General features: G+C 35.4%; 1 protein-coding gene across 1 annotated transcript in view; it reads right to left on the reverse strand.

Moving 5' to 3' along the window:
• Positions 1-1,000: 1,000 nt before the first annotated feature.
• The window catches only part of LOC136820813 (uncharacterized), a 35,416-nt gene continuing 19,475 nt past the window's right edge, over positions 1,001-16,941 (reverse strand). Inside the window, exons 10-19 of the mRNA XM_067077049.1 lie at positions 11,290-11,522; positions 10,753-10,867; positions 9,417-9,562; positions 4,930-5,511; positions 4,591-4,679; positions 4,130-4,358; positions 3,644-4,033; positions 3,210-3,411; positions 2,026-2,324; positions 1,001-1,362 (exon numbers count right to left, since the gene is read on the reverse strand). Of these exons, the coding sequence (XP_066933150.1) occupies positions 1,163-1,362; positions 2,026-2,324; positions 3,210-3,411; positions 3,644-4,033; positions 4,130-4,358; positions 4,591-4,679; positions 4,930-5,511; positions 9,417-9,562; positions 10,753-10,867; positions 11,290-11,522 (2,485 nt within the window). The 3' untranslated portion in view covers positions 1,001-1,162. The remainder of the gene's footprint in view (positions 1,363-2,025; positions 2,325-3,209; positions 3,412-3,643; positions 4,034-4,129; positions 4,359-4,590; positions 4,680-4,929; positions 5,512-9,416; positions 9,563-10,752; positions 10,868-11,289; positions 11,523-16,941) is intronic.

Here is a 16,941-nt window from a genome sequence, read left to right on the forward strand (position 1 = left end):
TTCCATGGTTGCAACATGGTAGCACGAAAAAGAAAATATTTCCATAATTTTTTTCAAGTAAAGGTGACCTTGGAAAATCGTAATTTATGCGCCCGCTATAATTTATTTATTCATGAAATCGAAAGTGAAAGTTCTTTATTCGATTGCTATTGGAGGATGGTATGCATAATTTTCATTTGAGCCTGGAATAATTATGACATCATAGATCCCATTTTCCCACCAAAATACCAAAACTTTGCAAATCCAAATGATTGCTGTTGTTTGCTGGGAGAGTTTGGAAAAGTCCTATTTTTCACATCTTTACAACTTTCAAGGATGCTTTTTTGAGATGGGAAAAATGGGAAGGTATTTTACAATTTTTACAAACTCTCCAATTTTTCTGGCCAAGACTTTGACTTTTTGATGGGAAAAGTGGGAGAACTAGGAAATTTATGTACCAAAACTTTCTCCTGTAAGTTACGTAATTTCCGCCATTATGGAGTAAAACGTTCGATTTGCATAACGGATCGCCTCTATGAAATAAATCGAATGTTTTTACCCCATAATGGCGGAAATTACGTAACTTAGCGAAATGTGCAAGACCTCTATTGAAAATACAACTCGACATAATGATTAAAATAAAAAGAACCACGCGAAGACTTATTTCCAAGTTCTTGATTACCCCAAAGAGATTCTTTTACTTCACCGGATCACTGAAGCAGGGGTGCGAGTGAAGTACTCTTAGGTGCCAAATAAACGCCCCCCCCCCCTGCTTGTTAATTTTTGGAAAATCTTCCAACACCCCGCCCCCCCGGACCTTATTAGGACTCCCCCCCCCCGTTTATTAATTCTTAAAAATATTTTCAGCTGTCAAAGAGAAGGCCCCTTATTTTGCTCTAATTAGCCTGATTTTATCCTATATTTACCTTATTTTGGGTTTTCAGAAGTACAATTTCCAACCCGCCCCATGGCAATTAGCCCCCCCCCGTTTATTAAAATCTCGAAAATTTTCCATCCCCCCGTTTATTCGAACCCCCCGTTTATTTGGCACCTAAGAGTACTTATTTATCTCTAAATGATTAATCTACTTACAATACTAACATAAATCTACAACAAAAGACCATCTGAGCTTAAAGAAATAGTGTATTAACTTCATTATCAAATAAACAAAATTACGTCAATCTTATTCCATTGCAAGATTTTCAAATCCTTTCTCGTCAACAGCTCCAACATTTAATGTTTTCTTTGACATTGCTTTGCGCGACGGCCAAAATTTCTTCTTAAGGTGCACTATACCACTGAGAAGTACGACGACAGCCAATACAACGAGAATAGACATACCCTCTGGTTTTGCTAAGAATCCATTTTGTTGGTTTGATTGTCCTATAACAAAGATTATTAAGATTTTTTTGACGTTTTCTTAAATGCAGTCTTTCAACGATTCACACTGCGAAATTTAAATTTTCACCGTATATTATTGAAAGATTGCAGCTTTTCACTGTGAATTCACTAAAAAGTCACAGTGAAATTATTCGATTTTTTTTCTGTGCTAGACTAGTAGAAGGGGAAATAGCTTTAGAGGTAGCTGGTTTGCAGATATACCTTATCGGCCCTTTTTACTCCGGCCCTAATCTAACGCAGGCCCCTTTTACAGCGGCCCTTATTACCCCAAAGCTCGATGTTTTTCATTTTTACTTCGGCTGTAATTAAATTCAGACATCTTACGCCGGCCCTTATTACGCCACGAGCCCAAAAATAACACCAATAAGGACCGGCGTGGTAGCCCATATAGTCGCTCAATCTATCCTTAACACATTGATGGCCACTGGCATGGTAAAAGATCGGCTGATTTTTTCGGTCCTGTATCGGTAGGTAGGTCCTGTTTTTTTCTACCCCGCCTGAATAAGAAACTATATCGAAAACGAGAAATTTTTCTTTGTTTGGGCGTGTACGCGCGTTTGAAATCAGAAAATATTTGAAAATTTAAAGTTACGGAGTGACGGCACTTAATGGGTTAAGAGCTTGTCTATCTTTATAAGTTCTCACCTGGTTCTTTCGGGGATCTGTCAATAATGAAAAGAGGTTGCGATGAAACAGTAGTTTTCTGTAAAACTTCATCATCTACATCCACATCTCTTCGTTTTCTGTTAGAAGTTTGATCACATCTTTTGCATTCTTCAGACAACTTCCAAAATGGTTCGTTTTTACAGATCAAAACCTCACACACGATGACCACAGAATTTGATTCTCCGAAATATCGGAAAGCTAACAGCTCCCATGAGAAATAGTGAAGCTCGTTACTTGGGGATGTGATGAAAGTTGTTTCTTCGTTTGTATCAACACATCTACAGTTGATAATAAAAATATAGTATGGCTAATCTAATTTAAGTCGTGCTTTCTAACAGAAAGACAGTTAGAAGAAGTGTACAGAGAGATAAGTCGCCTGGATGTCATTTCGAGCTTTGATAGACTGGACAACGCTGATAAGTTGCCTTGAAGTATTCACGGCATTTATTATTTTCATCTGGCCAGCCGGACTGTAAAGCAGTCTTGTAGAATTCAGTTGATTTTGGAATGTAAACAATAGATTGTGTAATGTTTTATTTTCATAATAGAATATTGTAGATCTCTTTAGTTTATGCTGGTTTTTCTATCTAAATCTAATGTTCAAGTCAAAGCAGCTTTTTGTCCTTTTTGTTATTTGGAAGTTTTGGTGAAAATGGCGATCTTGCCATTAGCTCTTAGTCTATTCCACTGAACTCAGCGTCATCAAAAATTATTAGTAAGCTAAGTTCAGCTAGAAGGGGTACGAGCCAGAAGTATACTCTTGTCTAGGGCATGAACTGGTTTACAGTAAGGTTACCACTTGTTTATTGCCTTTGTGGGTGGCCAGTTGGTTGAGAAGTCTCGATAAAAAGAATGATTTGTTCCACGTCATGGCATTCTAAACGCCCTTGGTTTGCCTTTTTTGAAAAACTTTGGTATCCAAGTCCCAAGTCCCATTTATAATTACTTTTCTTACATACTTTTGTGGTTTTATTTTTACGACCGTAATGAAGGATGACCCGAAGGCTCCCTTTTTGACGATTTTTCAACAAGCTTTGTTAAAATAAGTTTCGAGTTTCTTATAGGTTGACTCTTTGACTAAGAGTGAAACATCTACCTATCCGTCCTTACGGTCAGTAACTTATTCTCTGAAGACGCATTTCCAAAATAACATAAAATTATACCTATTTGAAATAAGGTTGTATCTGCCACTTCCGTCCGGTTTTGTAGCATAACAGTTCTGCGGTGAAGCTTTGACTTGATTCGGAGCATTCTCAAGGTTTAACACAAATTTCAATCGATCGCCAACATTAGCAAGCTGAACCTCATTCGCTTCGTTGTTAGCATCCATAATTTTTAAATCAAATTTAAAGTCGGATGTTCCATCTGAGGAATAAATTGATGTTTTAAATGTTTGATGCGAGTTTGTTACCCAGCTGGTACACAATCTTGTTTCAACATTCATCTAACGTCCAGAACATCCATTTAACGTTAAATAAACGTTGAAATAAGTGCCAGCTGGGTTAGAATATTATTTTTGTCAACTACAATATTCTATAAAAATAATTAGATGTGCAGTGAAGAATTTTAAGTTGACTGCATAAATACATTTACTTACTTATATCAGGGTTACTTTCAATGACATCCTGAACATTAATTTCCAATTTCTGAACAACTTTTCGATCCAAAAAACATTTGACCTTGTACGAAGAACTAATATATCTGTAAACAACACTTGAATGATCTTTAGATCCATAATTAACCATAAGAGTTTTTTCAAATGCTATACTTTCTCCCACGTGATATGCTTCAACTCCACAACTAGTATAGTTGGTCCACATCCATATTCTACCATTACTGAGATGATCTGATGACGTTTTATTTATTGTACCGCAATCATTGGATCCCGAAAAACGAATGGTGTAGGGGAGATTCTTTGATTGTAATCCAGATAAGCTAAATCCTGCTTTGAATCCATACGATTGACATTCAAGTTCCAGCATTTGCTCTGAAAAAGAAATAACAAAGCTTTCAAAATGAGATTAATTCAAAAACTGAAAATCGTTTAAACTTTTTTATCTAAACTTTCAAATTCTCCACCTACCATTACAGCTGATAGGTATGATTTCTTCAATAATATCACTCAAATGGCTTGCATCATAAACGTTGAACACATTCAATGAGTTTCCAGCAATGATGTTTAATTCTTCTTCACCAACACCAGAACCAACACCAACTGCTAAGACTTTGACACCTGATTCCCTGAGTGCATTTGATTCAGAAATAAGTTGACTTCGACCACTGCTCTGCCCATCAGTAAGGACAATAAGAACCTAAACATGGGGAGAAGTTTTAAAAATTAGCAATGACCCATGTAAAAAATATCATTATTTTTGAGGATTTGGAAATTTTACTGAGTGTAATAGATAGTAGCTGCAGTAGGAGTAAAGTAGTATTGCTTAGCAGACATATCAAAAAGAAGATGTTTAGTGCGTCTTATGGTTGCAGGAAATAAATTTGTAATGGTACAGTATATACTATTTATGGAGATACAAATACACTTACATTCACTTTGTCTGTTCGATCACCATTTTCAGTGTTAAACATTTCTAAGTTGCTCATATTCAAAGCTGCATATGTGTTTGTACCTCTTCCTGAAACGTAAATCGAAGTTTTGGCTGATCAAACCATTTAGGGTAATCGCTTTCACAATTCTATACAAGCCCAGCTGGCACACAACGTTGTTTCAGCGTTCATCTAACGTTATATGAACGTTGTGAGCGTTAGATAAACGTTGATACAACGTTGCGTGCCAGCTGGGAGGGGTACCGTCTACCCAATCAAGTTGGCTTTTCTAATTCAATATCAATTATCATGGAGTTACTTTTAAATCAGAATATTTACCTCGTCCATTGATGGTTGAAATGTAGTTAAAAAATGTACTTTGATCGGAGCCAGCGTCATCGTTGAATTTGAAATGTAAAACAGCATCAGTGTCATAGGTGATCAAAGATACTCGTGTACGGGCCGTTGCAATTGTGAAATGTTGAGTGATATTTCTAACAAAGTCGATTGATTTACGAAAGTCATCGAAGCTTATTGAACCGGACTCATCAATAACAAAACCCAAATCTAAATCACAAGCACTCGCGTTTGACGCTGGTGTCGTTCTTATTGCCGTTACCGAAAGAGAAGATGACGTCATTGTTGATGTAGAAGGACTGATACTTAAAGAATGGAGTGTTGCTGAACTATGCTTGCTTGCTGTTACCGAAGAAGAAGATGACGTCATTGTTGATGTAGAAGGACTGATACTTGGAGAATGGAGTGTTGCTGAACTATCCTTGTTGGCTGTCGATTGATGTATTGCAGAGCTTGTTATTAAAAAGAATTCCATTGTTGATTGGGACGGTTTGAACACAGTGGAAGTTGGTAAAGATGTCTGATAGGACAATGATGTTGATGGAAATATGGTCGATTGTGATGCTGTAGTGAAAATAGAGTTGATTTGACGAATTAAGTATTGTCAATACATACCCAATTTGTGCGTTTCAGTCTGCAGTTCTTGATTGTATTTGTGTAGGAATACGTTTATACATTTAACCTAAGAAAGTATTTGTATTTATGAACACCTTTCTGTATTAGTCTAAGATTAGAAAAAAACTAGACGGTTCCCGTCCTCGCAAACGCCAGTTAAAGGTTTTGTTTCGCATCGAAAGCCCTTAGAATACTAAAGAATATAGGTTAAAGAAAGATCAAAGCAAAAAGAGAACTCCTTCAAAAATTCAAAACATTTCTCTTTTGGTTTTTGCATTTTCTGACATCATTTTGGACTAAAATGACACCATCATTGATAGACTAAATTATTTTTCCTTGAGATACAAGAAGCAGTAGCGTGATGGCTTGACCTACACTGGCAGGCAAAATTGGAAAATTTGGTAATTCAGCGCCCTCTCATTAGGAAAATTTTGTGTAAAAACTACGCCAGCGAAGCAATTTCTCCTTTTTTAGGACTAAAAACTGATATTTGTGAGGTAAAAAAAGAATCGGGGTGCCAGAACTACCCTTTGTTACCCCTTCCTTTTTTTCCCCCTAAAAACCATCATTAGAACACTGGCCTCTACCCCCTGTTAACGCTACTGAAAGGCTACTGAAAAGAAATCAGTCTGCGATGCGCAAGTGGTGTAAGTGGTGTAGTCTGCGTTATCCTGTAAAAGTATTCAATAAAAAAAAGAAAAAAGGGTGGATTCCATACACAATAACAAAATGATCCAATCAAAATGATAGAGGGTGCTCTTCGTCGGAGACACCCCGATTAAGACGGTTGCTTCTAGGTTCACTACAGTGCAAGATTGGTGGTTTTATTCACATGCGGAACAATGAATTGGTTAACATATCGGCTAATCTATCTGCAATCGTTAGCAAAGATGTTGAGAAGGAACCAATTCTACAAAAACGGTTCGATCATGACTCTGAACTCCGCACTGATGTTACAATAAGAGGATTTTGGCAGAGGAAACAGAAGGTATTTCTTGTGAGGGTTTTTCCCCTTCAGCCAGAAGTTACCAAAACCAAAATCTTGCTAGTGTAATGAAGCAAATGGAGAAAGAGAAGAAAAGAAAGTATGTAAATTGCATACTCGATCAAGAAAACGGTACTTTTACACCACTCGTTTTCTCTGCCAAAGGTGGAATTAGCACAGAAACTTAGCGATTTTACTCCTGTTTAACCGAGCTTCTATGTGAGAAAAATAAATCTTATTTTTCGGAAAAATATTTTTATGTAAAAAGAAAAATTTATTTCAGTCTGATTCGGTCAGCTGTAGTGTGTTTGAGACTCGAGGTCCTGAAGGCACCGGAGACACTCGCCTTTCATTAAAACCACTGCTGACGCCGAAGTTACAAACTTCATTTGTAATTAAAGTCTATTCACGATAAGTGTGCACTCTTTTTTCTTTTACCTATAACTTTTGAAGGAATTTTTCAATATTTATAAATTTGGTATCATTGGAAAGATATTAGTGAGTGGAACAATTTGAAATAAAAAAATATTTAAAAAAATTCTAAAAATGAAGATGAAAATGAAGAAGAAAAAAATGAAGATATTGTAGAAAAGTGCTATAACTTTCATTTTCACTGGAGAGATTCTTTGATCTTAGGAGATCATCAGTGTGAAAAAATTTCATTAAAATGTTTATTCGTTATAAAGGTATGATACAAAGTTAATAAGTGATTGACCCCAAAAAACAGCAGAAAACTGCAGAAAACAGCGTTTTTAGACGTCAATCAGCTTATAACTTTGTTTGATATCTTTTGACTGAATGATTATTTTTGAGAATTTTTTTCACAGTGATGACGTTTGATGATTAAGGATTCACTTCAGTGAAAATTATAGTTATAGCATTTTTCTAAAAGATCTTCATTTTTTTCTTCTTCATTTTCATCTTCATTTTTATAATCTTTTTAAAGTTTTTTTTATTTCAAATTGTTCCATTCACTAATATCTTTCCAATGATACCAAATTTATAAAGATTGAAGAATTCCTTCAAAAGTTACAGGTAAATGAAAAAGAGAGTGCACACTTATCGTGAATAGACTTTAGACACGTATTTTTCAATACGTATTTTTGGACATTTTTTTTGAGTTTTTCACACTGGTCTTTGCAGGGTTTCAGTTTCATGTTTGTCTTTTTTTTTTCTGCTTGGTCATTGCTCACTGTTTTTCAGATTTTTCATCAAAAAATATATTTGATTTCTATTATATGTACATCCAAATAAATTTGTGATTTATCTAAGGGAGTGGTCAGTATCTACTAGGGGGGGGGGTGGAGGATTCTAGGGGGGGGTTCCAAAATTTTTTCGAGGGTTTAGGGGGGGGGTTCAAATTTTTTTTGAAGGTTTAGGGGGGGGGTTCCAAATTTTTTGGGCAACTCAAAAGAAAATGTAGGAAGTCTAATTTCATAGTTTTACGTTTCAAGATTTCAAAAATTTTTCGGCCTGACGGCCGACAACTCAGAATTTATTTTATTTGATATATGTACATGTCATACTAACATTATTTGGGCATCATCGCCTTGCCCTTTTGGTTTTTAGCATTGAGCTAAATGAGGGAAGTAGATTAGTGGCTTTCACAGCTCATCAGAGTGGTTTGAAAAAGTACTTTTTAGAAAGAAATTTGTCAAAACAAAGTGTCTTTTAGCTAAAATGGTGGTGAAAAACATCGACATTTTCTCCAGCGTCGGCGCAAACCATGGTTGTGCCTCCTTAGTCTCTACTAATATCTTATAAATTATATACACAGAGCTTTGACAGACCCTGGAAAACCTGAAAATATAGGTTTATAGGGAAATTTCAAACTCAGAGAATTTTATTTTTCAGACTCCTTTTAAACAACAGAATAATTTTAGGGTCTCGAGTACCTGATCTTCAAAATTTTCTCCCTTCGGGGCCAACCATGGTGGCCCCTCAGGATATTTTGAGTAATTGAGTAATGCCTCTGTAATGTAGGGAGATTATGTATCAGGGAAAATAAGCCGTAATTTTCTCCCAAAACTTTGGGAGACTCAGAGAAAATAACTCGTTGATTCTTATTTTAACCCTGGACTATTCCTATAGGAGATCTATCATTTTGATTGACGTTTACACCACGGGTTTTTTTGTTTTGTTTACTTCAGAGAAATTCCGTCGTAACCATGGAAATCGACGGAAAAAATCCCGTGGTGTAAACCTCAATCAAAATGGTAGATCTCCTAAAGGACTACACTCAACTTTACAGGGCTAAACTATCTCCCTTGCCTAATTTTGACATAAAAAACTGTCATACAAACAAATAATACTCTTTGTACCGCATCTGTATGAATTCTTTTTTTGCGTAAAAATTTTTCTAGTGGGGGGGTGCGAAAAAATATTGGCCTTTATGAGGGGGGGTTCGAATTTTTTTCCAGGCTAGGGGAGGGGGTGCGAAAGTATTTTGGGATTTTTCAAAATATCCTCCACTCCCCCCTAGTAGATACTTTCTGACCACTCCCTAAAAGATGAAAAAAAAATGGGAAGGCTGCACTGACGCATACTTTCCTCGCTTGTCAAACTTAGCGTGAGAGTTTTTATATTGAAGATGAATAAGTCTTTCAGCTGTGGCGTTCAAATTTTAGAAACTTTGATATGATAGATTACTGGGCTATAGCGTGACATTTTTCTAAAACTCCAATAGTATGTAGGATGTAAGATACACTAGCACTTAGATTAAATGACTGGTATATTAACGCATTTATACACAAATACAATCAAGAATTGCAGATAAATAAATGATAAATGAAAATTACATTGAAAACGCCAACAGGCAGAATATCATGACTTAGGGTTGATTGACATAAAAACAAATCGTTTTCCTTACTGCAATTTCGTTCATCTGAACCATCAAAGCAGTCGTAGTAACCATCACAAATTGAAGCTTTTGAGATACATTTTGACTCATCATAACATATGAAAGACGTCATCGTATCGCTGCAGTTAAGTCCGGCCTTTGCCGTTTGTATACACCTTTATAAGATATTTGGGAATCATGTGTAAATAAAAAACAATTACGAAATAAAACATCTTCTTCGTCAATTGGGCTATCTCTCAGAAAACAAATATACCACTTAGTGGAGGTCTGAATTTTCGTCCAGAGGGTACCCCTAAAAAAACCAGATCTTGAAATTTCGTTACAAATCCAGGGGATAATAATCAATAATCCAAGGGGGTATCTCAAAAACAGGCCAAAAAATCAAGGGGGTCGGACTTTCCAAAAATGACCTCAACGGGCTAAAATTATCATAATATGATATGAATTCAATTTTCGGAATTTAATTTCTACTCTTCTTTTTTAAAGTATCAGCAGAAAATAGTTAACCCTTAGACGGCAGATAATGTATATATACGGTCTATAAAAGGCTTTTTACCCCAGGGGGAGGCACTTAGGCAAAATTGGGGGGACGTACCGCTGGTCAGGGTCCTTTTTTTAGGCTCTGAAGATATCTGACAGGTTACCAAATTTACTAATTATCAAGATGTGTATCTGAGATTTTGATTATTTTGGACACTTTACAGGGCGAAAATGGGAAAAAATTTCACTTTTTCGTTCTGACAGGGTCCCAATTTTGCCAAAAATTCATATCTGACAGGGTCTACTTTTCAAACTTCAGCGGCACGTCCCCGTTGGCCGTCAATGTCAGTGCCCCCGGGTTTTTACCGGTCCTCAATCGAATGGTCACAGCCCAAAACCACTGCGTTTTCGGCCAAACTTCTTTTGTTGTTTTAGAAAGCTGAGGGCGAGAGCTTTCCAACGGTACCAAAAAAATTGGTCTAAGAACCAATTTTTAGAGCCACTATCACCATTGGAAGTTTGAGATTTATGAAGAAAAATTTTTAAAAATAATTGCTATGTTCAAAAATCAGTGTGCCATTCAAGGGTTAAGGGAACTTTTTGAAATCTCAAAACTGCTTCAAACTGCTCAGAATGCTAGAGGGGCATGTTAGAAAGTGCTTCCAACGATTTTTGAGGTGTTTTCAATTTTTCTAAATGGCTCTTTAACCCTTAGATGGCAGATAACGTATTATAAGGTCTGAAAATGGCTTTTTACCGGCCCTCCAATGAACTGAAGGGTTAATGTTCGAGTGTGTTCCATTTAATGATTATATATATTCCCCTATTTCAATATCGTGCACATATATGTACATCTATACCTTACCTATATCCATCAGTTAGTGTTTTATTGATGGGACAACTGCAATGAACGAGATTGTTTGATGGCATACAAATATATGTACATCTTGTTATGTCTTTGTGGCATAATGTTCTTGTGCCTTAATTGAAATAAAATTGAAATAAGAGAAAATCTTTGTGATGGTGCACTCAAAATTAATTTCAAAACGTGCCATTAAAATATAGAACTTGTTCAATCGAAGATCAAAGTCGAAGAACTATAAGTATTGAGTTATAAATTATAAACCAAAGCAGGAAGACGGATTAATTTGTGCGATCTGAAAATCCCAGATTAACCCTTTCACTCTCAGTAACCCGGCTGACGGGTGCCTCCGGGTCCCAACTTTGACGGACTGTATCTCCGGAACTAAGACATTTCCGGAACTCTCGTAGCCACCATTAGAAAGAACATAAAATCTTGAGGAAAATAGGCTGGTTTCGAGGAAACGTTTGAATTTATTTTTTCAAAAAGAACAAAGCTCCGGGAGTGAAAGGGTTAATAAAATTTTATGACAGAACATACAGTTTTGTTTTGATTTTGAAAGAATTCGGATTCCCATAGGGTCTCTATTCAAGCCACCAACCAACAATTCTTGATATCCTTTCCCTTCCTTTTCTACACGCATTAGAGATTGCGTTTGCCAGTCCGTCCAATAAATGTAATTGTTGTAAAGGCTGATAGCAAAAATGTGGTTAAAGTTGCCCGTTTGCAAGATGATCTTCCGGTTGTTTCCATCTAAGTCTGAAGATTCAATTCTGAAATAAGCGGATGCAAATTATTTAATAGAAATCATCACACTTGAACCAGGGATATGTTATAGCGGAGCTGGATGAAGGACGAGAATTCCTTAGCGGATTGCTTCTTTGTCTTTTCTATTGTAAACTGTTCATAATAGAAATCCATCTCTGTCCCCTTGAGTGTTCTGTTTTTATAAGAAAAATGAAGCAGACAAAGTATTCATGCAGTACGTTAGCACATATTTTGCTATGATGTTCCCGCTTTTCATCAAAATAATATTTGTAGAAGATACCCTAAAAGCTTCCTTGTAAATGAAATCTATTTTTATCAGCGTGTGTTATGAATTTGAGAAGCTTTCATGATTTCTCTTTAAAATTTTCGGATGTAAATATTTTGACAAATATTGTTTCAATTGACTTGAAATTTTTTCCATAATCAGACATACCGACTTGCTATCTGAAAATATCAGTTAGAAAGTGAGGCACCCCGCGGTGTAGCGCGGTATTTCAAATGAAAAAGTACTATTTACTAGTCATAGCTTTCACTAAATGCCCCCACATAAAGATCATGTCATGCACTTATAAAGCTTTAATGCTTTAAAGATTAAAACATTAAAAAATAATCAGGAATAATTGATCGATTTAATTCTTGATTGATTGGTTGATTGATTGATTGATTGAGGCATTTGCCTGAAAAAAATTATATTCCATTAACAAAATATTTGAAGAATTCACAGCTTGATAATTTAATAAAGTATAAGGAAAAGCTGGAAAAGCTTCTCAAAAATATATTTCAAAAATTATGGTATCATTAGCTTACAGGTTTTCACATCTCCTGTTTGTTTTTTTCGCCTAGTTTCTTTCTTAAAACAATATATATCGTGATTATTATTCACTTAATAGACCTTTTCTGATAATGCCGCAGACATCTTAGATTGTGGGTAAAATATATAGTGGTGAATAAATCAACAAGGTAACCAATCAGAAATAGCTTGTTTTTTTCATTTGCTGCTATATTTCAACAATTCTCTATTGCAACTTTGCCTAATAAACAATAGTCAAGGGGATACTGCGTATGAAATTTATCAAAAAGTTTCGCGCCATCTTAAGGGCTCTGACCATAGTGAATTTTTCATAATTGCTGTGTTTAAAATGTGTTTTCTGACTGATGTAACCCACAAAACTATGGCATGTTATACATTTTCTGTTAGACAAACTATTCCTGAATCTTAAAATCCAAAAATTGCATTGAAAAAATTTGATGAAGAAGAAAATGAAGACTTTTGCGAGGAAGACTATTTCAACTTTGAAGAGCTTAGTTTCGGCGAAGAAAAAACATTTTGAAAAAATTTTCGCAGTAGATGGTGTATCTTTTACCGAACAATGAAAATTTTTGCGGAAAATTTTTGTAAATGCTTTTTTGTCTCGAAATCTTCAAAACAGTGGTTTTTCATCAATTTTTCATCTGGATTTTGCTTAAAAAAACAGTCATAACTTTTGACACATCTTTTTAGAAAAATTTTCCGCAAAAATTAAAATAGTTCAATTCTTTGCGGACAGTGTAAAGAAATTTTGAAACAAAAAAGTTAATTACCCATTAAAACTAAGCACTTTTTGTAAAAGAGGGTGATGCAACATATTATTAACATCTTTTTAAAGTTCATAATGTCATTTTTGCAATTAAATTCTTAATTACTCTTAAGGGATTCGATTAAAAAGCAATTTATAAAGGCAATTCTTTGTTCAAAATGTTAAGGAACCTGAAATATAACTTTTATGTTCAAATACCAAAATCAATTCATGGACTATGGTCAGAGCCCTTAAATATAAACCAATCCTAGTTAAGGCCTGGCCTCCACTTGCGTACGCTGTGATTGCACTTCTCAAACAAAATCTTCTATTTTATTGGTCAAAAGAAAAATAAAGGAATGCCATTGTGTCCATTCAGACGTACAGTCGAGAAAAGTTGAAATGCGCCTAATTTTTTTTTCAAGTGCACAGTACTTTTTCATGATGCAATCTTTTCTCCAAGCAGCGCAGACAATGAAGAGACGTGCCTTCAGGAAGCTAGACTTTTTGAGTTTATAGCTATATATACTTTCACTTTATGGTGTTTCTGTATGACTGTCTGTGTACCTAGTCTAACCGCGTTAAATGCCTTCGGGAAGGTCCATCCTAACTTGGAAAGCCAGAATTGGAGCTATTTCACCAAACCACTGGAGCGTAAGTTATTTAGGCTATCACGACTGCATGAAAAAGTTGAATGTGCGCATGTAAAGTTAACGAATGTAAACAAACTTTTTGCAGGTTTTTGAAAAAGATTTACCACACTGAAAAAACAGTGAAAAAACTCTAACAGTTGGAACCACTACATAGAAATGGCAACTATTGCCTTAACAGGAAATATTTCCCGAACGGGAAGGTGAAAATAACCCAAAAAGGAAACTGTTTCCAGATTGAAAATTTTATCACTTTTCAGTTTCCCGTTTTGGTCAAGAACTTTTCATTATTCCCGAACGGGAAGTTTTTGTAAACAAAGCAAACTTTTGTTTCCCGATCGAGAAGAAGTTTCCAAATAGGGAAGTTTTTAATTGGGAATGGGGAAAGTAGAATTAAGAAGCGATTACCCGGTGGATTTCTTAACTACCCGATAAAAGGTACCGTGAGATTGGGTAACTTGCATCAGTGGAGGCTAACATGTATAGCCCTCAAATGAAAGACCTGATGGTCATTAAAATACAAAAATAAAATCAAAACAAAAATGGTATAGAGTAGAGCTGCGAGCGGAGCTACGTAGTTATATTTTAATGAACAGCCAGGTCTTTCATTTGAGGGCTATGCATGTTAGCCTCCACTGATGCAAGTTACCCAATCTCACGGTACTTATTTACCATCTTTTACAATAGGCATCAGTTATTTACCTTCCACGACCATTTTCGGAGTGCGCAGAGGTCACATTCCCGATCGGGAAACTGGTTGACTTCCTGATTCGGAAACTCTATCCATTTCGGGAAGTTTTTCACCTTCCCGTTCGGGAAACATTTCCCGTTAAGGCAATAGTTGCCTTTTCTATGTAGTGGTTCCGGCGACTGTCTAACAGTCTAAGTGAGGTAAATCTATTTTGAAGACCAAAAGAAAAAGTTTGTTTACATTGATTGACATTCAACAATTTCATTCAACCACTTTTGGATTCAACTTTACATATGCATTAGACTGGAGTCGTTTATAATGCGTGTAATACTAATAATACCAATACTAATAATAATAATACGGGATTTAGTTTGTATAAACGACTGGAAGAATCCGGTGTTGAAATCAACTCAAATGAAAAACTTTCAATACACAAATCCACACATATTCTTTTTTCTCAAGAATTATTTTGAGCAGGAAAAGATTATAATTGCAATATTGACACTTTTCTTTTGTTTGGAGTTAGTGCACAAAGGTTTCTAGACGACTAAAATTGTTCCATTCATTACTTTTTGCTTTATTTATACTACTCTCGGGTACCTAATAGCCGGGGGGGTTGGAATAAGCAGGGGGGTTGGAAAAAATCTCAAAATTTAATAAGCGGGGGGGTTGGAATAAAAATGTCCTGGGTGGAAAATGTTTGAAGAGGAGGCTAATACAGCAGAATTAAGACAACAAAGGGAACTTTCAAAAATATTTTCCCAAAATTTAATAAGCGGGGGGGTTGGAATAAGAATGTCCTGGGTGGAAAATTTTTGAAAAATTAATTAGCGGGGGGGGGGGGACGGCTATTAGGTACCCGAGAGTATGTATAAATTAGTCGTCTAGCTTGCTAGACTACATATGCATACATTCAACTTTTTTGTACTTTGCCGGTATCTTGTTTTACTAAGTTAAGAAGGACTTTCTCGAGTTACGACCATATGATGGTATTTAAAGCTTGAGAAGCTCTATAAACAATAAAGGTTGTTATTAATAAAATGAAAGACAAAGATAAATTAGAGCTTGAACAAAAATATCAAATGTATATACATTTGAAAACTTGAGCAAATTTCTTTAAATATTCCGGAAAAAGAATTAAAATCATTGCTGAAGTGAACTTCTGACTAAATTACAGTAGTTAGTATTCAGTTTCAAAGACAAGAAACAAAATTTGACATACAAAGCACTTTTTCCAGTCAATGAATCAGCTCATCATCATCATAACCAGTCTGCCATTTCGTTTGTTTTGATTTACACAAGTAATATTGTAATTCGTGTTATATCATACACTGTTATGATTTGCATTTATAACACTCGCTTCAGTTTTTCAAAGCTAAATCAAAACTAAAATTGTAATATGTAATAATGGTAATAGCATATAACGTGATATGAAAATATGTATACTACTGTGTACCGTCCCGGAAAAAAACCGAACATTTACGGAAGAGACTAACTACGGGGATGCTTGGGCGACAAAACAAACAAACAAACACGCGCAACAAAATTTCGAGATTCCAGTCCAATATCTATGCGTAAAACTATGAGTGCCTCCTCGTCGCTACGCTCCTGCGGGGGCAATAATCTTAGAGAAGAAACTTCATATAACTTTACTAATGAAAACAATGTTTTTCATTTTTTTAAATTGTCATTCACCAATGTTTTACAGACCCTCTTGATAATTAAAAGTTTTTAATCGTGAACGATAAATGCAGCAGCAGAATCATTGGCTAAGAGGAAATCCAAATTTCACGAGTTTGTAATTAAAAAAGTTAAATTTTATATCAAATTTTAATGTCAGGGACAGAGATAGAACAAGGCTTTTTTAAATGTGCGTTATCCAGCTCCGCTATAACATATCCCTGCTTGAACCCAACACTAAAAGCAGCTGAATCATCTTCAGAAAGAAAATATTTAACAGTTATACATTGGTTTGGTCTTTTTAGATACATTATTGCTAAATTCTCCAAAGAAGAAGAAGACAGCCTGAGGATAAAGCTATCTACAATCGCCAGAGAAATTTGGTTGTTCGATTAAACAAAAAAGCAAAGAAACTTTTCTTCAGCAAAAACAATCAAAATTCCAAACATTTTTGGGATGCCATAAAAACTAAATTTTCAGATAAAAACTGCAAAGCTGAAGGAAAGATTCAACTGCTAGAAAATGATGTTTTAAACAATTCTAAATGTGTAAGCGGGACAATACCGACTCGTATGCTTAAGATTGCTGCAAATACCTGTGTACCATTTTTGACCACGTGCTTTAACAATTGCGTGGAATCTGGAACTTTTCCTGATCGACTTAAGCTTGCTGACATTATTCCTAGTTTTAAAAAAGGCTGTTAGACGGATAAAGCCAATTATAGACCAATAAGTTTACTCCCAGTTGTATCAAAAATATTTGAACGCTTGATTGTAAATCAACTCAACGTTCATTTCGAGCCTCAATTTTCTAAACTTCTTTGTGGTTTCAGAAAAGGCCATAGCAC

This window comes from Clytia hemisphaerica, unplaced genomic scaffold (genome assembly GCF_902728285.1).
Source record: "Clytia hemisphaerica strain Z4C2 unplaced genomic scaffold, Clytia hemisphaerica genome assembly, whole genome shotgun sequence".
Taxonomy (NCBI): domain Eukaryota; kingdom Metazoa; phylum Cnidaria; class Hydrozoa; order Leptothecata; family Clytiidae; genus Clytia; species Clytia hemisphaerica.